A 22,519-nucleotide genomic window follows, 5' to 3' on the forward strand; every position below is an offset into this window, starting at 1 on the left:
AAAAACGAGTTTTTTGAAATTTCACACTTCTAAGAAACTATCCTAAAAGAATCAGAGCTGGCCAGGGGAATGCACACACCTGTAATCTCAGCAACTCAGGAGCCGGAGGCAGGAGGACAGCAAGTTCAAAGTCTGATGTCCTTATTTATGGCAAAGGTTTTGTTGAAAAGAATCAAATGTAATGCTCTTGCACTAACTCGCTGTCTGATTCTGTTTAGTATAATAGGTTTGGTACAATTTTGCAACTTAGCATGACTCTCTCAAAATAAAATTTTAAAAATGGCTGGAGTATAGCTCAGTGGTACAGTGCTCCTAGGTTCATTCTCCAGTACCAAAAAAAAAAAAGTCACCAGAAATTCTGGCAAAGGGTCACATGTAAAATGTTCATCATAATGTTGCTTTCATACAGAAGAAAACTGAGGGAAGATACAATTTACCTATATAAGAATGGACACACGCTGGGCACGGTGGCATATACCTGTAATCGGAGTGGCTTGGGAGTCCGAGACAGGAAGATAGCAATTTGGATGCCAGTTTCAGCAATTTAACAAGATTCTAAGCAATTTAATGAGACCCTGTCCCAAAATAAAAATGGCTTGGGATGTAGCTTAGTGCTAAAGTGACCATGTGTCAAATCCTCAATACAAAGAAGAAGAAAGAAGAAAGAAGAAAGAAGAAAGAAGGAAGAAGGAAGAAGAAGGAAGAAGAAGAAGAAGAAGAGGAGGAGGAGGAGGAGGAGGAGGAGGAGGAGGAGGAGGAGGAGGAGACGACACTGTTTAGGTGAATAATAATACCTTTATATATTAATACACTCATACTAAATTACATCTACAAAAGCTTACATAACTACAATGAAGTAGAAAAAGCAAGACATCAAACCATATAATCCCTTAATCTCATAAAAAATATAGAAAGAGAACAGAAATGAAAGAAGTCTGGCAAATGTTTTGTATAGAGTTAAAATTATGAGTGATTTGTTAAAATTTTCTCCAACTTTTCTATTATGAACACCAAAATGTAGAATCAGAAATTAGGAATATGTACATTGTGGTAATCTATTGAAAGAAAAATTAATGTGTCAATTAATTCTAGTTAGTATAATTAGCTTTACTCTTTCCTAATTCCTGGCTATAATATTTTATATTGCTATTTGTACCACCATTTTTGCCTAATTACCACAAAAGGTGTTCTATTAATACTCCTAAAAAATTGTTAACAGAAGTAGTGGAAATAATTTCTCCAATGTCAGTAAAATAACATAAGCTCCCAGAAACTTACAATCTGGAATGATACTACTACAACCATAATTAAACCTGAATGCAGGGATGATTTCCCTGAGGAAGTCAGAAAAACATTTTGTTCCATTTTAAAGGTGATTAAACAACATTGTACCAAACCTACTATACTAAACAGAATCAGACAGTGAGTTAGTGCAAGAGCTTAACATTTGATTCCTTTCAACGAAACCTTTGCCATAAACAAGGACATCAGATCTTCTTCTTGGATCCCCAACCATTCTTTGGCACAGTCAACCAACACAATGGTCCACTCATTTCAGGGCACAAACATTGACAAGAAAGTAAAAACTCGAACCTTATATGTGTTTTAAAACACAGAAGTATGTAGATTTATAATTCTTTCTTAATTCAGTTTTCTTCCTGGGTTAAGACAGCTTTAGTTTACCCTTTAAAATTAACTTTTCCTTCTTTCAAAAAATAAATAAATAAAGTCACTGCCACATTTCAACCAAGAAGAAAAACTTAATTCATTATTAAGTTATACCTGAGTAACTTTTATCTGATTTTAAAATTTGGCATAAAACATCTACATAAGGAAATTGGAGAAGAAACTGCCATGAATGAGAATACATATCTTATAACAACCTATTTCTTTATTTTTCTGTTTCTGACTTGTTGTTTTGGAGGCATTATAACCAACATATGGGAAGAGGTTATGGATAAATACCATAAACTGGATAGCTGGAAACCAAACCAATAAGCTTTTTTAAAAAAAAAATATAAAAGCCTGCCTTGCCAGGCACAGTAATGAATGCCTATAATCCCTATGGCTCAGGAAGCTGGGATTGGACGACCATGAGTTCAAAACCAGCCTCAGCAACTCAGTGAGGCCCTAAGCAACTCAGCTAGACTCTGACTCTAAATAAAATACAAAAAGGGCAGAGGATGTAGCTCAGTAGTTAAGCATCCCTGGGTTCAATCCTCAGCACCAAAAAAAAAAAAAAGACTGCCTCTTGATTCAATGAAAAGTAAGATGGCCCTGACCATGGAAAGAGTAGCAAAATAATTCCTTAATTATTCCAACAACACTTAACCAATTTAACTGGTCAATCCCTGTCCACCAGCAGAAACCAGTGTCATTTCTGGTTGCCCCTTCCCTGCCATTTAGCATTTTGTAGCTCAGCTCAGGGAACACGCAGACATCAGCACAGTTTCACTTTAAGTCATATAACTCTTCCTTGTGCCCTTATTTGGGGTCTTCTGACTCATGCTTCATTCTCTATCAACACTGATCACAGGTAAGGTGTGCAGTCGAGGGTAATGTTGCCTCCATTCAGATTATTTGCCTTCTCTGTTTGCTGGGAATAAAGTCATGAAAGCAATGGCTGGGTGCACCCAAGATAACATTGAAATGTCCAGACAAAAGGGCTCATTTCCTGGAGAATCTGTCATGGTTAGAGACTGAGGGAAGGGGGCATGTATGGGTACATATATTTCAGGGCCTTGAAATCCAGATTTGCAGAGATCTAATTAAAATGACTCTGAATTCAGAGACCAGACATACATGACCCTCAGGAAGCAGCCAGTTGATCAATTCTCTTAAGAGAATTGTGTTGTAGAGACAGAACCCAACACCTGATCTCTTCAGCCACGTGCTCTTTACTGGGATTTTACAGTTTCTATTATTTGGACCACTAAAGTGGAAGCCTTTCTACAAATGTAAAAGACAGTGTGTGAGATCTGAAAGTGTTCTCCGTTAGTCCTCAGTTACAGATGAAGAACCTGACCTACAAGGAGTAGACCACCAACACACCAGGCGCTAGTGACATTGCCAAGAGTAGATCTTAAGTCTCTCAGTGACCAGGTCAGGGTCCTTAGCCCAATTATCCTCGGCCCCTCCTTGGACCTTCAGAGCACCTTCTCTGTCCCTTTCTTGACCCTCACCTGATTCTTGTGACATGAGTGACAGAACAAGATGGAGGTCAAGGTATTCCTGGCTTCTCATTTCAGTTCCAGTACCTGTGAAGAGAGCATATCTCTAGGCCCTGGTTTCCTGTTCTCACAAGTAGAGATAACTTTGCCTGCCCCTCTCCACTGCTCATAAAAACAGAGGAGAGCTAGACTGGAAGTCAAAGTGGGAACCCCACCTTGGCCGTCCTTCAAGCATCTGTGCATCAAGGCACTTGGACACATTCCTTAGCCTACTTTCACTTCATTTACTCATCATATGGGAATAATAACACTTGGCCTGCCCATTTCTGTAAGATCAAAATAGAAAGGTGTAAGTGAAGGGTAATATAGGAGTGGCCAAGCTCTGGTTTAAGATGGAGCTAGGTGGGAGCTTCCTAGGTCTTTTTTATTTTAAATGAGGTCAGACAGAGTGGTCTCAAGTGATGCTCTCAGTGGTAGTGGGCATGTCAGTGTTTTCCATAGATGGTGGCCTATTTGGGGTTAAGCCAGAGTTGGGATTGGGGAGGCTGGTACCACCCCTGAGGAGGGAGTCCTGTCCAATCCGCCCACCCAGTACTGGAATCCACTGGGGCTGTGTGACTCAGCCAGACAAGTGCCTCTTGGGGCTGCTTCCCTAACAAATGAAAAAATAATGCCCTTGAATGAGGAGTGAAACTGAACTATCTAAGGAAAACAGAGTAAGCAAACACTGAGAGCCAAGGGAAACCATCTGATTAGCAGAGGTCCCCTCAGGCGCAGATCGGTGCACAGCTTGGGCAGCAGGAGGGCGGCAGCTTCTCCCTGGTAGCACCACAGGGCGAGCGTGCTGAGGCCATGTCCACCACCACGTGCCAAGTGGCGGGGTTCCTCCTGTCCCTCCTGGGTCTGGCGGGCTGCATCGCTGCCACGGAGATGGACATGTGGAGCACCCAGGACCTGTATGACAACCCAGTCACCGCCGTGTTCCAGTATGAAGGACTCTGGAGGAGCTGCGTGAGGCAGAGCTCCGGGTTCACCGAGTGTCGGCCCTACTTCACCATCCTGGGCCTTCCAGGTAGGCACCATGCACCGTGGGCAGGACCCAGCGAGCACAGGCCAAGCAGCTATCCATCCTGCTGCCCAGAGTGAGCCACACTCCTGCCTCTGCAGGTGACCCTGGCCACTCTGGCCCAGGAAAAAAGGTGTAAATAAGAGAAGTTGGCTCTCTGTCAAAGAGAGCAATAGGAAAAATGAGGGAAACCATACCAAGTTGAAGGAATTGCAAGTAAGGAGGCAGGCCACCAGAAGAACAGGTCTATTATAAGAGCTGGCTGGTGATAGCTAGAATAAACTGTTTCTCCAGGTGAAAATAAATTGTTTGCTTCCCTGTGCATGTGACTCACTTCTGCCTGCACAGACCTGGGAGTGGGGAAGGAGGATGTTAAGTCTTTTGTTAGAGGCATAAAAGTTTATCAAGGACGAATTTAATTATATTCAATCCAACTAAATTTTTCTTTGAAAAGGTGAAGTCTCTATAAGTGCCAAAAATATTACCATTACATTATAATTTCCTTTTTCTGCATTTGAAATTAAGAACATCAGGTATGTTCTTCCTAATAATCAATGTGTCAGAAGATAAAATTATGATTATAGTGATGTCAGCATGAAAATATAATTACAAATGTGATATCCTTTCATCCTCAAGGATAGAATAAGTTAAACCTTGTTTCTAATGAAGATAATTATTTCAAATATACGTCTTAGCAACTTTGCATTCTGGATATTATAGGAGGTCTATTTGTATTTATTTTTTAAAAAGCAAATAAAAAAATAGGGCAACCTTATCAGTGGATCCAAGCGGTGGCCAAAATATGTGTCTTTGAAACAAGTACCTTGTAACCAGGTAGATGGATATAAATTTGCAAGAAATTGTAAAGAGAATGTGGAGTCCTTGAAATTGAATTGCAAAAAACAATTCAACTAATTAATGTTCATTTTCAGAAAGAAGTAGAAGATAGGTGTCAGACTATAAGAATTGAGTTATTTAGTCCATGTGTGGAAGCCACTCATTGCAGGATCAATAAGATCACTGACTCCATGAAAGCAAGTGGGGTAGAACCTGGCCAAAGGCAAGAAAGCTAGAGTCACCAGTGATTGTGCTATATAATGAGAGGAGAGGTCAGAGGGAGGACATGTAAGACATGGATGGCTACCCCTAATTTTAATTACTAGGTGAAGAAAAAAGATTGACCTCGTATTCAAAACTAAAGCATAACATCCCATGATTTCATGCTCAGTGACCTTTTCCCTAGGCCCCCCCAAACATTACTAATCTCTCACTTTCTCTGCATCACAATTTCACACATGGAAGCTTCCAGATACTCCCATAAATGGCCAAACCTCATTGCCACTACCCTACCTTGCCTTATTCCATGGAGGGAATCCTATCCTTAGTGAGTCCACTCAATCTCTCTCTGCCTCTTGATAATTCTACTGTGTGGAACTAGACCCCCTCCCCTCTCCAACTCAAGGCCAACCCTCCACTGGTTCTGTAGGCCCCATACCACCCCACCTGGAAGCATGCCCTGTTGATGGGCCTCTTTCCTTCTCCCTCCTTCTTTCTCCCTTCTCCCTTATGCTCTATCCTCCCTTCCTGGAAAATATACTCTTGATTCTGATCATTGTCAAGTTCTATGTCCCTCCTGGGTCACTGACAACCAGATTCAAAGACTAAAACTTTCCATCACTTCTCACTCATCACCTTTCTCAATCTGTCCTTCATCTCTTTAAAGCATTTGCTCCTTTGACTATGGCTAAAGGTTGGGGGAATCTTCAGTCACCAACTCTCAGTCTCAGTTCTCACCTCCTCACACATTTCAAAGTCCAAGCACCTTTCATGATTCTTGGTTCCCAGATTAACTGGGTACAGACATGACAGCCTAACACCAGTGCCATCACACTTCCTTCACCTACCTTCCTTGACTTCTCTTCCTAGACCCATTGATTCTACTCCCCAAAATGCCCTGCTTCACCACCGCAACTGCCCTCTCCACCAATCTTTCCTGAAGTCTTCTCACATTCTCAAATTAAATAGAATCTCACAAATCAGAGAAAAACCAGAGCACTCTTACAGGATTGAGCATATGCACTCCTCATCCCTTTGCTCACTAATCTACGAGGCATTTATTGCCTACCTGCAGAAAGAACATGACCCCAAACCAGCCCTGTCAGCACCTATAAACACTAGTCAAGAAGACAGGCATGAGCATGTCTTAAAAGTATATCAAAGCAAAGACAATACCTGTTATAATGTATGGAGCTCCAGGAAGAAAAGGTTAACCATAGGAAGTGTCAGGAGGGGAATGTCAGGATGGCCTCACTAAGGGGGTTCTGCTCAAGTATGAGCCTTAGCTACTAACTTGGTTATTGTACATTTGTCTCTTCAGCTTCTGCTTTACAGGGTCTGTTAGCTAGACAAGAATTTTTTTCCCCAGTTCCCAGCATCTGAATGGATGAGTACTCAGTAAATGGTTGTTACATTAAGTTGAACTAAATAATAAGAGTAGTTTATTTTAACTAATAAACTACTATGTGAACTAATAACAGGTAGAGAGTTTCCCCCAAAACAGGACTTTGTACTACAGTTTTTGCAACCATTGTTCCATGTATAGAAAGGAACTTGTTTCTCCTCCTGCCTAAAACAAATTCATTATTAGTTCAATCATATATTAAACAAATATCTTTGGGACACCTACTACATTACAGGAACTAGAATGTCAGGGACTTCATTAATCAGAGTAGTTAAGGTCAGCTACTGCAACAAATCTAAATATCTCAGTGGCTTAACACACACACACAAAAGTTTACTTCCTGCCACAAGTTTATTATGGGAAGAGCAACCTCCTGGTATCTATACTATTCAAAGAAAGTGGAGCAAGACCAGAAAGTCCTGAAGGGGGCACAACTGCTCCTAATCACCTTGGCCTGCAAGTGACACCCAAACACAGTACATTGTCCAGAACAAGCCTTGTGGCCCTGGAAATTGGGAGACATAGCAGCATACAGCTATTTGGTGCACATCAACTGCCTATGCCACAGGGACTCTTTGAATACTAACTGCCTAGGCTGAACTTTATCCACCAGGCTAATTTCAGTTCTGCAAGAACTTCCTTGAACATCAAATGATCACCACCAATGACAGTGCAAAAATATTAATTTTTCAGACAAATGCTGTTGAATTCTGCTATGTGTAAAATATCATCTGATGCAATATACTATGTGTGAATGACAGACATTTTGATGGGTATGGCCTGAAATAAGGAAGAAGGTAGGGTTTGAGATGAGTTTCTGTATTATAAAAATTCCCCAGCTCTTAATATCAAATGAATACAATCACAGAAAAAAAGCACAATTTTTCTAAACAAAAAAAAAAGGAAGGAAAAGAAGGAAGATTTGGTAATACAAGGTAATTTTATTACAGTCAGGCCAAAGAGCTTACACAAAGAGCTTACAGAGAAGAGACACAGTTGCTCCTCAAGGAGTCTTGAAATGTTTCAAATCCACAATGGGAGATAATCTGGGCTCTTTTAAAAGAAATTTAGGACACAGTGAGATAAGAGGAAGGACTTCCCCAATTGTATTTTGAGGACAACAAACATGAATGTAAGGTCCTGCTACTATACATGTAGGGGCTCTTGGAAGCTGTTGGTCTTCTATCAGTTAGTGTGTGACCAGAGGATCCTGGGTACCTGTCTTGCATCTCCTACAACACCTAACATGGGGCACAACAGGTGACAGGGCTGGGGTGGGGAAGATGTGTGCTGCTCTACATCCTACCTCCTGGTTGTACTGTGAAAAGTTTGGCTGGAATGGGTCATTAGAACAGGGAATGATTCCCAGCAGCCACTCAGAGGTATACCCCAGTCTCACTTGTCTGAGTCACAGGAACAGGATTCTACCAAAATCCAGGAGAAACACTTCTAGGGACTCAGTTTGTATAAAAGGACAAACTTTAAGTCACTGATAAGTTGTGGCTAACACTGTGTCACTATCAGCTGGCTCCCCTGCTCATCACCAGCCAGATCTTGTGGCTGATTATCCTGATCCCCTCCTGGTGCCACTAGGTCCAGCCTTCTTCTTCCTCCTCTTCTCAAACTTCTTCCCCTCTCAATCACCACAATCCCACACCCATAACCATTTCAAATACTCAGCCTGATTTTATCACCATGTGAGAGGATTAGGTTTGTGTACAGTCATTAAAAGGCAAAGGCAAGGGTTGGAGTTATGGCTCAGTGGTAGAGCACTTGCATAGCATGTGCGAGGCAATGGATTCGATTCTAAGCACCACATAAAAATAAATAAATAAATAAATAAAGGTATTGTGTACACCTACAACTAAAAAAAAAATAAAGGCAAAGGCAAGAGGTTTGGCAAGGAACATGTTCTTTTGGGAAACAGGAAAAAACGGATACTTATCAAGCCTGGCTGAAGTGGCATCTGATCATCACAACATCTTAAAGCAAGACATATCTTCATTCCACTCCGGAGTTGAGGAAACAGACCTTGGTGGGGTCAAATGGCTTGCCTAATGACATTCATGTGGCATCACATTATTCTACAGGTTTTCATGAGACATGAAGGACTTCCCTATGGGTTCCTTGGGATCTCTTGAAAGTCTAAGCTCTTCCACCTTCTTCTGAAGGGCCAATTCTCTGGGGTCAGCCTCAGACTCCCCTCTTTGTTCTCCTCCCACCAGCCCTCCCTGCCTTTACTCTGAGGCCAAACTGCCTGGAGATGTGGGTCTTCTCCCTGCCCCACCAAGGCCCCAGCCCAGACCTCTGGCTCCCAGTGAATGGCTACCTCATCAAACCCAATCTCCGCCAGCTCAGTGCTGCCAGCCCTGGAACTCATTCCTCTCAAATTCCCACTATGACCCCTTCTTTTTTCCTACATTATTCCTTGAAATCTAATATTATCAAACAACTAAATGAAAGTCTCTAAGAGTGAGGTCAAACATTACGATTTCTTTAAAGTTTCTCCCAAGGGATGCTCAGGTGCCGCCAACACTGAGAATCACACCTGAGTGCACCTCACCTGTCAGTCCACTGCTACTTTAGCAGAATGAGATATTTTGCAAGAGAGAGGGAACACTGAGTTCCCTTTTTTCTGTTTACTCTTTTCAGCCTGAATCCTGCCCGCCCTTCAGGTTCGATAACACCTCCTTACTCACTGGGAATGCAGGAGTCACACCTTCGTGCAGGGAATCAGGCTCCAGAGCCAGTTAACTCCCTTGTTATCAGCTGATAAGACCAGCCCTCTTGATCAGAATATCAAATAAGAGACAGAATGCTGAAAAGAGAAACCTACCTGTTCCAGGGCAGTTTCTCTGTTTATCTATTAATGGAGAAAAATTTGAATCCCAGGTGGCAGAATCTTCCAGCTGGTAGGGAACTTCAAAGCACTATGCTGCAGCTCTCCAGGATCATTACTATTAGGATTAAGGGTCTCTAGCAATGATTAGCAGGGCACATTTCCCCCCACTTCCTGACACCTGTTCCCAGCAGAGTTCCCATTCCTCAAAGAACTCTTCGAGGGCCTTGATTTCCAAAGCAGGTAAGATCTTGGTCCATCTGCCCAAGCACACAAGCACAGACTTCTGGTTTGAACCATGGCCACACAAGTTATAAAACAATGTTGCATCTTTTCTAACCACAGACTTACAATGGGACAAAAGTAAGCTACAAAGAGTTTCTAAAATGAAAAGGAACTCAGGATCATACAGGACCTCTGATTCAATGCAGGATTCAGGGTTCATGAGAAATTTAGAGGTCTAAAGAGAACAGGAAAGAAATGAAGTCTTATGCATACTTGACCAGAAAAGGCAGGAGAGCACCTAAGAGTCTGAGACAAATGCTAATCAGAATAAACTAGCCAGGGCTCCAGTCCCAAGGACTCCTGTGGCACACCAGTAGCCAACTCTCCACACTGGCAAAACCACAGTGCTTCACCTCCCACCTACCAGCATCCCCACTAGTTCCCATCCAACAATGTCAGGGAATACCAGATCCCTCCGCCACAGCATACACATGTTGTGTTCTGGAACAAATGTTAAAATCATGCAATCAATAGAGTCCCTTGCTGAGGGTGGGCATAAGTGTAATTTCCCATAGAATGAGAAAAAGATACCTCACTTGGTTAGTTATTTTTCGTTTGGCTGGTTACTTGCTTATTTGCTTGCTTTTGGTTGTTTTATTTTAACCAGATACCTTGACAAGTGCTTTTCAAAAGGAATAATTTTTTTTTTCGCTGAATAGCTTCAGGCTTAAAAATATTAAAACTAGAACAGATTTTTAAACTTCTAACAGGCTCCTGGGTAGAGTTGAAATTTGTAAGAGGCCTATGGAAACAAGATGGAGGAATGACTACATTATTTCTTTTTCCAAGTGTCTAGTTTCATAAGAGTAACATATAAACACAGGATAGCTCTGAGGCTGTTTCCTGAAGGCAGGGGCTGTGCCATAAATGTCCTCTACATCTCTGTCCTGAATCATAGGGCTGATATGTAGTTTAACCGAGTATGTTGAAGAGAACAAGGACCACCCCCTGAGCTACTGTCACCAAGTGGTTCTTTTGGGTTACTCAGCCAAGGTACTCTCAAGGTGAAATGAAATTTGAGGTTAGTACCTACAGTAAAAATAAAATCTTCTCAGGTTTTAAAAGGCATGAAGGCAGAAATTATTTCTCATGAAACTTTAGACCCTCTACAGCATCTGGCAAAAGGCACTGCAGAGTATTTGAGCTTTAAAATACTTGATGAATAAATGAATTCATGGGTGAGTGTATATTAATTGATAATATGAAGAGTGTGCCATTGTGTGCTATCTTGAACACACAAAGATATAAATGAATACACAAGTAAAAGATCCATGCTTGCATTTGCAGAAACCACTTCAGCAAATTCTGCATAATCTCCCTCTTCTTTTTCAATATATCTCATTGACTGCCAATTCCTACATCATGACACATTGCTTTGTGATACACACCTTAGAGTTTATGGCTACACCACTGGCATTGGCTGTTGCCTGAGATGGAAATCTTTCCAAGGTGATTAGTCAGATGGGAATGCCCTCATCTTGAGTACCACATTTACAAATTATCTCCCAGGATAGGTTATTCCCTGAGATGATTCTGGGAGAATGTCCTTTATACATTTTTAGCATTGATTTAGATTACGACATTTTCTGGTCACATCTCCAACTTTGGAGAATACATTCTATTAGTTTTGTGATCCCCGTACCAGGACTCAGTACCTGTTTTTCCAGAGTGATATTTCAGAGTCATGTGCTGTGATGAGAAAGAAAGATTTGGAGACAGCTCTGCAATTTATTTGGAACCCCAGATCAGCCTTTCCCTTGGTGTGTGTCCTTGAACAAGTGACTTCACTTCTGAATCTCAACTTCTTCAACTATAAAATGGAGTTAATATTATTATCTGCATTACAGGGTTTTTTAAACGTGGATTGAAATTTTTAATGTCTGAAAAGCTCCTAATAGTTTTCAGTCAAATGTAGCAATTGGCAATGACAATGAGGGCAGGACAGGGCCTCCTGTTCAGTTTACAGCATCCTCTGAGTCTTTTGCCTGCAGCAGTGTGGCCAGGTCCCCCAGTGTTCCCAAAGAGAAAAATATTATTAAGTATTTCTCTGGGTTGTTTGTTTTTTCCATTCCCAAGTTGAATTCTGCCAGGGCATCATTAACTGGGCTCACTGAGGGCAAGAAAGACACCTCCTTTGGGTATACCCAACAGCCCCCTTATTACTACAGTTTTGCAAGGTCTTTAACCATCTGCATTTCTACTGGGTCTGAATAGTAGTGTGACCTTCACTGGGCTTTTTTCTTCTTTTTAAAAAACGCCTTCCTGGAACACTACTTGCCAAGATATTAAAAGTTATCTCCAAGAGGTGAGATAAAGAGGTTTTTAGGTTTTATCCTAGTTTATGGTTTTCTATAGGTTCTTCAATTTTTATAATGACCATTTACTGCTTATGTAATTGGGGGGAAAATCAGCTATTTCAAATAGAAGAAAACCAATTCCTTTACCCTTCTCTGACTCCACATTGTGGGATTGGTGCATTTGTGGCATTAAGACTAGACACAAGAACCTGTCCCCAAGAGGTTTCAGCAACACTGTGCTCACTGTGACCCTTGAGGGGTGCAAACTCTCCATTGAAGATAAGGTCTTATAGGTTAGCATTTCTAGACACTGAGGAAACTATCTTTCACAAGTTAGAACCCCAACATAAATTAGTTTCAACAGATAAGGGGATTTTTAAAAATAATGATACTGTGATAGCTCCTGGATCCCAAGGAAAGAATGTGCTTGGATTTCAGGAATTGCTGGATCCCAGAGCTCAACTATCAGGACTGTACCTACCTCTTGAATTTCATCTGGTTGTCATTATACAACAGCTTTCTCCATCTGATAGAAACTCTGGGTTCCCAGCCCCATGCATTAGTTCTTCAGCCCCTGGAGAGGGACTGACCTGATGCTGTCTGTGTCCAAAGTACACACATCATGCATAAGGGTCTCCTCTGTGCAGTTTGAGTCAAATTCCCATGCTGAGTTACCTTACTGTGGTCAAGGGACAAGATACTATGTTGTGGCTTGAAAGATCAGGGTCAACAGTACTATTCAAAATGTGTCCTGAGGACCACACTGCTGCACAAGCTGTTGTTATCCATCCCCTCTTGGGGACAGGTTCTTGTGTCTAGTCTTAATGCCACAAATGAACAATCCTGTTACCAAAACTAAAAATAAACATTTCTAAACTTTTACAATAATTTGACATTTCTTTGACACTCAAGCAAGTAATTTTGTATTTTGCCAAGGGCATCAATTTGTGACAGCACAGAAACTAAAATTTTGAAAAGCACAGATGTAAGACTTGGCAGCTCCTTCAGGAGTCATATGCTTCAGGGAAGAGAAAAGTATATCCTGGAGTGCTAGAACAATTGGTGTTCAGATCATTGTATATCTACACAGCTCTGTGGTCAAGTCAAGCAGACTGACCCAAGTTAGCAGACCTGCCCTCTGGAAGACACCAAGAACTAATTTGTCTTCCTTATAAAATTCATCAGACCTGCAACAGACATGCGTAATGACTGTCGTTCCATACTTTTGTCAAAAACTCTTGAGACCAGAGGCAGATCTTACCTGTTAACTACTGTCATCCCATGCCCACCTGTGGGGATTCACTAAATAAGTGTTGTGATAGCTGCTGCTCTTTAAAGGATGCACTAGAAACAATATTGAACATATCTGGGGTGTAGTCACTATGGGAGGATCCAGCAGGATTTACAGCTTTAAAAAAAATGATTTTTAGAATGGGGACTACTGATAAACTGTGGTAAACATACTGAAAGGCCTGGTATTGATATACTGATCTTCTTTACATATATCTGAAACCTACAGCTTACCATGACCTTCATAGTTGTTTTTAGAAATAGACAAAAGTGGTGTGCTCTTGACTTCCCACTTAGTAACCTTGGCTTCATACTATACTATAAAGTAATAGTGAATTTTCCTCAAGTGGACACAACTATATGACACTTTGAACTCAAATGGAAAGACAAGAGAAGAAAGAGATTCTGGTTAAGAGTGAAAGCAATATGGTTTCACTGTAATCTCTACAATAATTTAACTACTACTTTAGACAAATCATTTTCCCTTTCTGGACCTCAAATTATCAAGTTTGAAACTGAAGTAGATAAATTCTAAGGGTCCTCCCAATTCCAACCTTCCATAATTTTCTCCTTTGATACACATCTGTGTCCATATCCTTCATCAGTCCACTGCGCTCACTGTGACCCCTGAGGGGTGCAAACTCTCCATTGAAGATAAGGTCTTATGGGTTAGCATTTCAAAACATGTGACATGTTTTGCATTTTTTCCTACAGTTCCACATCTTTGACAATGATGGGGTTCCCAGCTAATGGACATGCTATTCCTCAGAGGTGCTGGTTAGTTGTGGTTGCTGTTTTATAAGCCCAGAGCCTAATCATCTGTGTTGGGGTGGTCTAATTTGTCTACTTGTGTCTCTCCCTTGTCCCACAGCCATGCTGCAAGCAGTGCGAGCCCTAATGATTGTGGGCATAGTACTGGGTGTCATCGGCCTCCTGGTGTCCATCTTTGCCCTGAAGTGCATCCGCATCGGCAACATGGAGGACTCTGCCAAGGCCAAAATGACACTGACCTCTGGAATTGTGTTCATTATCTCAGGTAAACATGAATTCACGGTCTCAAACACACTTCTGAGAATGTAAAAAAAAAAAAAAATCATTGTGGTAGAGAAAATGTGCCTCCTCCCTCCTCCCTTTGACACTGGGATTCAAGATCTGAGTGTGGAAGCCTAATTATACTTTACAGAACCATCATGAATGCTAAGATCCTAGCATTAGTCAGCTTTTCATCACTGTCACAAATATTGAGGAAAAACAACATATAAGAGGAAAGATTTATTTTCCTTTTGGTTTTAGAGGTTTCAGTCCATGCCTGTTCTGCTCTATTGCTTTGAGCTTGAGGTAAAGCAAAACATGGTGGAAGGTATGGTAGAGCAAAGCTGTTTACACCATAACAGTCTGGAATCAGAGCGACACAAAGAGAGAGACGAAGGGCCAAGGACAAGATACACCCTTCCAGAACATGCCCCCAGTAACTACTTCCTCCAACAAGGCCCCACTTCCTGAAGTTTCCACCACCTCCCACTAATGTCTTAAATTATTAATCCATCAGTGGATTAACTTACTGATGTCGTCAAAGCCCTCATGGTACCAATCACTTCCCAAATTTGCTGCACTGCTGACTAAACCTGCAACATATGAGAGGATCTTCAGATCCAAACCATAATTGTCTCTCTTAGCCATCACCCCAACCCAAACCTAATAGGCTCAACCCTAAGGTAGTCACGTGACTGGATCCTTAAAAGGCTTCTTGTTGAGACTCTAACAAGGGACAAGCTTTTAACATTATCAAGATCAGATCCAAAGCATTTGAACTATTATCCTTGGTTCCAACATGCATGGAATATCTCTTTCTGTGCATGCGCATGCGTACACACACACACACACACACACACACACACACACAAACGCACATCCTTCCAGATAAGCACCTAGCCCATGGTCTAGCACATAACAGGAATTCAATAATCAATGGTTGGATTGATCATTCTTTTTTAGGAGAAAAACAGTCTGCAGCCTGCTCATCTAAACTCATGTAATCATAAACTTTCTCAGAAATATTGCATTCTCTTAAAGCTGACTCTGGAGCTTTCTTGTTCTTTGCCCACAGGTGTGTGTGCAATTATTGGAGTGTCCGTGTTTGCCAACATGCTGGTTACTAACTTCTGGATGTCCTCGGCTAGCATGTACGGCACCATGGGTGGGATGGTACAGACTGTTCAGACCAGGTAAATTCCTAATCCATGTCTCCAAATTCCATGGTGAATACTTTTTAAGAATCTGATTAAACACATGTGCCTAATGTGACTGTCAGTGCCTGAAATAGCAAAAATTTATCACAGGCAACCATGCCATATCATAAATCAAGAATAATCTGTAAATTCATAAACCTCATTTCAGTGAAATATCCTTGGTGATATGACTTAAGGCTGATCTGACATTTGCATTGAAATACAGTGACAGTTCACAGTATTTATCTAACACTCTTACACAGGCCCCATTGTAGTGGCAATGAAACAGGCACTATTAACTCAGGCATGTAAATGAACACCAACTTACATCTACAGTCCATAATGAGAACCTGACTAGGGACAGGTAAAAGCCTGAATAGAAATGAGCAAGGTAAGAAAAGGGATGTTTCTTCCTTATACAACGGCCTCTTTACCTCATTCATTCATTCATTCTGCAAATGTGTTGGGCACCTATGAGCCAGGAAGTGTTCTCAGTGCTGGAGATACAGACAAGTCCCTACTTTTATGGAGGTCAGAGTCTAGCAGAGGGAATTGAAACCATTCTATAATTTGGGGCCCAAATAAGGGTAGAACTTTAAAAGGATGGAAAAGCAATACCAACACCTATATTCACTTAGCCACTTCAAATGAATATGCTGGATAACAAGAAACAATGGTGAAATCCCAAAGGAGATCTTGTTAGGGGAGAATGATATAAATAGTACATCAAAGTGACCTCCCCTCTCTGCAGTAGATGCACTTGGTATCTCTCCAGCCACACCAACATGAGGTACAGGTAGGGTGTGAGGAGATGATAAATACACTACTCTCTGGCTCTCTGGAACTCCAATCCCCACCTATGCTTCTGCTTTGCTTTATGAATAAGAAACTTAGTCCTTGTAAGCTGCCCTTGGCCTCCTCCATGTTCTTCAATGTCTCTTGATTGCCAGGATAACTTAGAAATAGGCTAACCAATTCACTCCAGTTCTCCTGGGTCTTTCCCAGTTTTAGCCCTAGAATTCCCACCTCCTGGGAAATTGCTTCATCACAGGCAAAACAGAATGTTTGACCATCCTACTTAGAAAAGCCTACCTGCTTGGAGCCACCCACCACTCCCTCTGTACCCACAGCAAACACCTGAAACCACTGCTCTTCCACTTTGTTTTCTGGGCACCTACCTTGTCCCCTGGGCAGGCCACTTCAGTCCTATAAGTAAGATTGGATTCAGAAAGGCCTTCTGAACTTCTCTCTCCATGGTTGGGCAGCTATCTTTCCCCTTTCTTCTTTCTCCTCACTTTCTCTATCCAGAAGTCACACAAGACCGCCCAGCTGACAAGAAGCATCCTTGCAGCTCATTTGATGGGACTTTGGGTTCAATGCCCCATTTGTATATCCCCTCCTTCACCTGTCCCCCAACTCTGCTGATGCCACATTGCAACACTGGCAGAGCCTAAGCCCTGGAACAGAGCTTCAAACTGCCTACTCTCATACTGCACAGCACGCATTTGGTTTGAGGGCAGCTGCCTTGGAATGAAGAATTCTATCCTACCTCCTTGTCCTACCTAGTGTTGCTGGGGGATGAATGGCAGACCTGTGACGAATGGCATGCAGGTATTTTGTATTAGCATAACTCTTTCATCTTATAATCTGAATTAATCATCAACTTTTAAAACTCAAAGCATCCCAGGTTAGGATCCTCAAGAATGGATCCTGAGAAGATGCCTGGGCAGTGTTCATGGAGAAAGGGAAGGTTGGTTAGGAAGGGAGTGAAGCAAGACAGGAAAGGGGAAGCCAGGCATGAGTCTCAAGGTCAGGCTGGTCCTCACAGGAGCTCTGTAGGGTAGGCACACCTCAGGATGGTCTTCACCCCAGACTAAAGAGCTGGGCTTCCATGCTTCAGTACTGTCACAAGGGCAAACTGGCCTCAGGAGCTGACTCAAAACCACAATTCCAGGAACAGCCTCAGGGACCTGCAGGTTAAGGCAAAAGCATGCACAGGCTGGGAAGAGACACACAGAGTGATTGAAGGGGCAAAGCACCATGAGCACCTGGACAGATTTCACAGCACACATGTGCACATTCACGTACACACACCTATTTTCCCAGCTTTCTGTATTAAAAAAAAAAAAAAACCTCCTAATATCTGGCAGCACTGGATCCTCATTCTCAGAGGGCAGCCGTCTCTGCAGCTGAAAGGCAGTTTTCCTTTTTAGTGAGGTATCACACTCTCAGTTTACCTAAGTCCCCAGTACCTCATTTATCATCATGTTTATGGGGCTCCTCCCAATAAGAATCAAGAAAATTAAATGTTTTCTTATATCCAACTACTTCACTCATTTAATTCCTCACCTATCCCATGTGAATATTTAAGTTTGCTAACTTTGACAGAGTGTGTCTAAGATGAGGAAAGGAACCTTGTTCCCATCACAGAAGAGAATATAGTTTAACAATTAACAATGAGGACTTGGAAGGCAGAGTGACCTGAATTTAAATCCTGACAGTGCCAAGTCCTTCCTGAGTCTTTGGAGGAGTTATTTAACCTCTCTGACCCTCAATCTTCTCTTTGGTAAAATGAGAATGATAAATCCTAATACATTGACTTATGAGAATTAAATGAGATAGTAGTGAAATATACACTTATCACAATATCAGTAAGGGCTCAATAAATGGTAGCAATTATTGTTAAATTATTAGCATTATGTTGCCATTCAGCCAAATTATAGGGATAGCAAGGACAGGGGCTCTGTCTGTGTTAGGGCAGAGAGACCAGGGCTGCCTCCATGAAAGTCAACAAGGTCCCCCCCAGGAGAAGACTACAGGTCTGCCATTCAACCCCCAGAAACACTAGGTAGGATAAGGAGGTAGGACAGGATTCATTCCAAGGCAGCTGCCCTCAAACCAAATGTCTTTTTCATAGTCCAAAGGAAATTAAATAGCTTGTGTGTAAATTTTCTCCCAGAACTTTTTCAAGATCCGAGCTCAGTTTTGCCCTACATGTTACACTTGCCCACAAGTCTTACATCATTCATCCCCTATATCTCAGCATCAAGGAAGTTCTGTGCACATAGCAGGATCTCAACAAATACTTGTTGAACAAAAGAGTAAACAAATGAACAAAAAAAATGAGCAATCACTTCAATCTAGTTCTTTCAGAAGATAATACTCCTACTTGCATGGAAGATTGTAAGGTATATTAGTCAGCTTCCCATGACTATAATGAAACACCTGAGATAATCAACTTATGGAGAGAAAATGTTTATTTTGGTTCATGGCTTTGGAGATTCCAGTCTAAGATCAGGTGGAGCCACTGTTTTGAACCTCTAGTGGAGTTGCCAGATAGCAATGTAGGAGAATGTGTGGCAGAGCAAACTGCTCACCCCATGGCCAGGAATCAAAAAATAAGCAGGGGGCCAGGATCCTATCATCCCCTTCAAGGGCTCTCCCCCAATGACCTAAGGACCTCCCACTAAGCAGTACCTTCTGAAGATTCCACCACCTCTCAATAGCACCATCCTGAAACCAAACCTTTAAAACATGGGCCCTTTGGAGACATTCAACACAAAAACCAAAGCATAAGGATTACCTAGGGTAAGGTAAGATGAATACTTATTATCCCATAGTGACAGCTCAAAGAATTAAAATTCCATACCTTTCAAAGTTCTCTTGCCAAACCTCCTAGTCTCTCTTTCCCAGCAGAAAAGGGAGGGGGACCCCCCAAAATGGGGACAGAAAGAATGGGCATGGCCAGGGGCAGTGGGCAGAGCTTGGAGAGTCGAGTCAGCTTCATTCACACTCACCATTTCACCACCTAGGTACACCTTTGGTGCAGCTCTGTTCGTGGGCTGGGTCGCTGGAGGCCTCACTCTAATTGGGGGTGTGATGATGTGTATCGCCTGCCGCGGCCTGACACCGGATGATACCAAGTAAGTCTTCTTTTTCCAATGCAATTAGACACCTCATTTGTTCAGAATCCCTTTTAATGTATAATTTATAGCCAAAATGATTAATCCAGGTACTTAGAAGAACTTTATTGACTGAAAGTTCATTACTACTTTCCCTTCTCCTAAAGAAGAGAACAGAAAGACTTCAACTGGGAAGATTTAGGAATGATATTATTTTAAGGAAAAGAAAAACATCCCTCTAGGTTGCTTCTAGCTCCACTATTCCACAACTCAGTAGTTCTCAGCTGGGAAAGAATTTGTACCACCTCCCAGGATATTTGGAAATATCTAAAGACACTTTACATTTATTTAATTTATTTATTTTAATAAAGTATATATGCAACAGAGTGCATTTTGATTCATTGTACACAACTGCAGTACAACTTTACATTTCTATGGTTGTACATGATACAGTGTCACACCATATATGACACTTTACATTTTTGATTGCTGCAACTTTGGTGAGAGGCAGAGGGGAAGTGATAATGATTTCTATACCCTGGCACAGGCCAGGGTAACTATCCTACAATTCACAGGATGGTCCCTCACAACAAAGAAGCATACAGTTCCAAAGTGTCAACAGCACTGCTGTTGAGCAATCCTACTATAAATCCACAAAAGACCTGAAGTTGGTAGAGCTGAATTCTGATGTACTTCTACTTCTAACCAGCCCTGTGACCTCCAGTGGATCGTTTGTCCTCTCTGGGCCTCTGTCTTTGTCCATTTGGGCTATTATAACAAAATGCCACAGAGTGGTTCATTTATAAACAATAAAAAATATATTTCTCATGATTCTGCAGGCTGGGAAGCCCAAAATCAAGACACTAGCCAATTTGGTGTCTGGTAGGGCCCAGTCTCCATTCCAAGATGGTGCCTTTTTGCTGCCTTCTCTGAAGGGAAGGAGCACTGACCTCACAGGGCAGAAAGGTAAAAGGCCAAGAGAGAGCTTCTTCAACCTCAATCCCTTTTTTAAGGCACTAAATCCTCCTGATTTAATCACCTCCCAAAAGGTCCAACCTCTTAATACCATCACAGTGGTGACTGAGTTTCCATGTGAATTTTGGAGGGTACAAATTCAGAGCATAGCAGCCTGCATTAACTTATCCATAAAATAAGCAAAGTCTATGATTCTTTGTCAGAATAGTGTTCCCCTAGACATTGTTTCTGGATAACCTTCATTTTAATTAACAGAGAGAACCCATTAGTCACCCACTACTAGCACAGTGAAGCTCTAATATAAAAGCAAGAAATCCTGCCCCAGGGAAAAGCAAAAAACAAAAACAAAAACAACAACAAAAAAAACCCTAGTATCACAATGAACAGGATCACCAGACATCTTAGTTTGCTCCTAATAGGTCAGAGACATCCAGGGTAACAGGAAGTCTGTCCTCCTACAAACATCTGTGATCATGGAACAATTCTTTTTCTTTTAGCTACAGAGCTGTGTCTTATCATGCCTCGGGTCACAATATTGGCCTCAATTCTGGAGGCTTCAAGGCCAGCACTGGCTTTGGGTCCAACATGAAAAACAAGAAGATATATGATGGGGGTGCCCGCACAGAGGATGAGGGACAATCTCATCCTTCCAAGTATGACTATGTGTAATTCTCCAGGATCCTTTGGAATGGACAGAAGAAACCCTCCCCCAAAACCCACCACAAAACAAGAAGATTCTACCTTGATTCCTTATTGTTTTTGACTCAGAGTTGAAAGTTAGAAAATCTTGATTTCATCTGTCCTGAAGCCAGATGATCTTGACTACATATCTCTGTCTCTAAATATTCTAACACAAAAAGTTGAGTTATCATTTGTAAAGTATTTGCAAAGTTATCATTTGTAAAGGCTACACAGCTTACACTTTCTACACTTCTTTCAATACAACTTTTTAAATCTGAGGATAGAATGTGGTTTGACTCCCTGACACTGATAATTTAAATAGACTCTTCCTGCTCCTTCTGTTTAATAAACCCATTGACCATTTATTTGCCAGCTTGTCCCCAAGAAAAATTTTGAAAGGAAAATAAGAAAGTAGATCCAAAGACATTATTTTCTGCTATTTGATTTTTGCCTCTCCCATTCCCAACTGGCTACTAATAAACATTAATTGGAGAAGAAATGATAGGGAAACACATGTGTGATCTCTCCAGCCCACTCTGAGTTTTCTTACACTGTAACCTTAAAAATTACTAGACCAAAGTGATTTCTACTTGAGGCAACCAAAACTTTCTGCTTCTGTTGGATTTTCTAATTCCAGCAAGATTATCCAATGGGGTTTCTTCTTCCTATTGCAAGTCATAAATTGTGTCTAGGGGGCTGAGAAAAGACTGTTTTATAATCTAAGTCCTAAATATAATCAGAAATCTATTAGCAAAATTATAGCCTTCCCTCTCTTCTCTCTCTTCTCTCTCTTCTCTTTCTGCCCCCTGGTGTATAGTGAATTGGCTTCACCCTTGCACATAGGAAGAAAACTGAAAAAGTACTGTCTTTATTGTACTACTCTGTATAGTCACATATAAGTCCAAATTCCATGAAAAGCTCTCTGATCCTAATTCTTCCCTTTTGAAGCCTCCAAGACTAATTATACATAATAAATGCAAACCATGTAAATGACAAATAATGGAACACAGAAATGCCTAGGAAGTGGCTAAAAGCAAGTTCTTTAAAAAAAATGGTAAGGCCAAATTTAATATTTTTTATCCACACTAGCAGTTGATAGTAGCACTTACTGAGAGCTGTTCCCTTCACTAAATTCACCTGGAGTGGTTGAAATATTTGAGTTGCAGGCAGAACTGCAAGTTCTTTGCAGCCACACCCCTGCCCAGTGCTTGTATCACTGCCCTTTTGAACAGAAAACCTTAACTCCTTCCAGGGCACCAGAACCTCATCCTAGCACCAAAGTCAGAATAGACTCCCTGGGAAATGGAAGTAAAGGCAATCTGAAA

At 41.5% G+C, this 22,519-nt stretch overlaps 1 protein-coding gene across 1 annotated transcript; it reads left to right on the forward strand.

Moving 5' to 3' along the window:
- The first annotated feature begins 4,022 nt into the window (after positions 1–4,022).
- On the forward strand, positions 4,023–21,182 carry Cldn18 (claudin 18). Its single transcript, XM_026385069.2, has 5 exons — positions 4,023–4,242; positions 14,280–14,444; positions 15,516–15,633; positions 19,449–19,559; positions 21,011–21,182. Exons 1-5 carry the CDS (start codon positions 4,023–4,025, stop codon positions 21,180–21,182), a joined length of 786 nt encoding a protein of 261 aa, XP_026240854.1.
- The last annotated feature ends 1,337 nt before the right edge of the window (positions 21,183–22,519 follow it).

The sequence above is a fragment of the Urocitellus parryii genome, chromosome 2 (assembly GCF_045843805.1).
Source record: "Urocitellus parryii isolate mUroPar1 chromosome 2, mUroPar1.hap1, whole genome shotgun sequence".
Classification (NCBI taxonomy): Eukaryota; Metazoa; Chordata; class Mammalia; order Rodentia; family Sciuridae; genus Urocitellus; species Urocitellus parryii.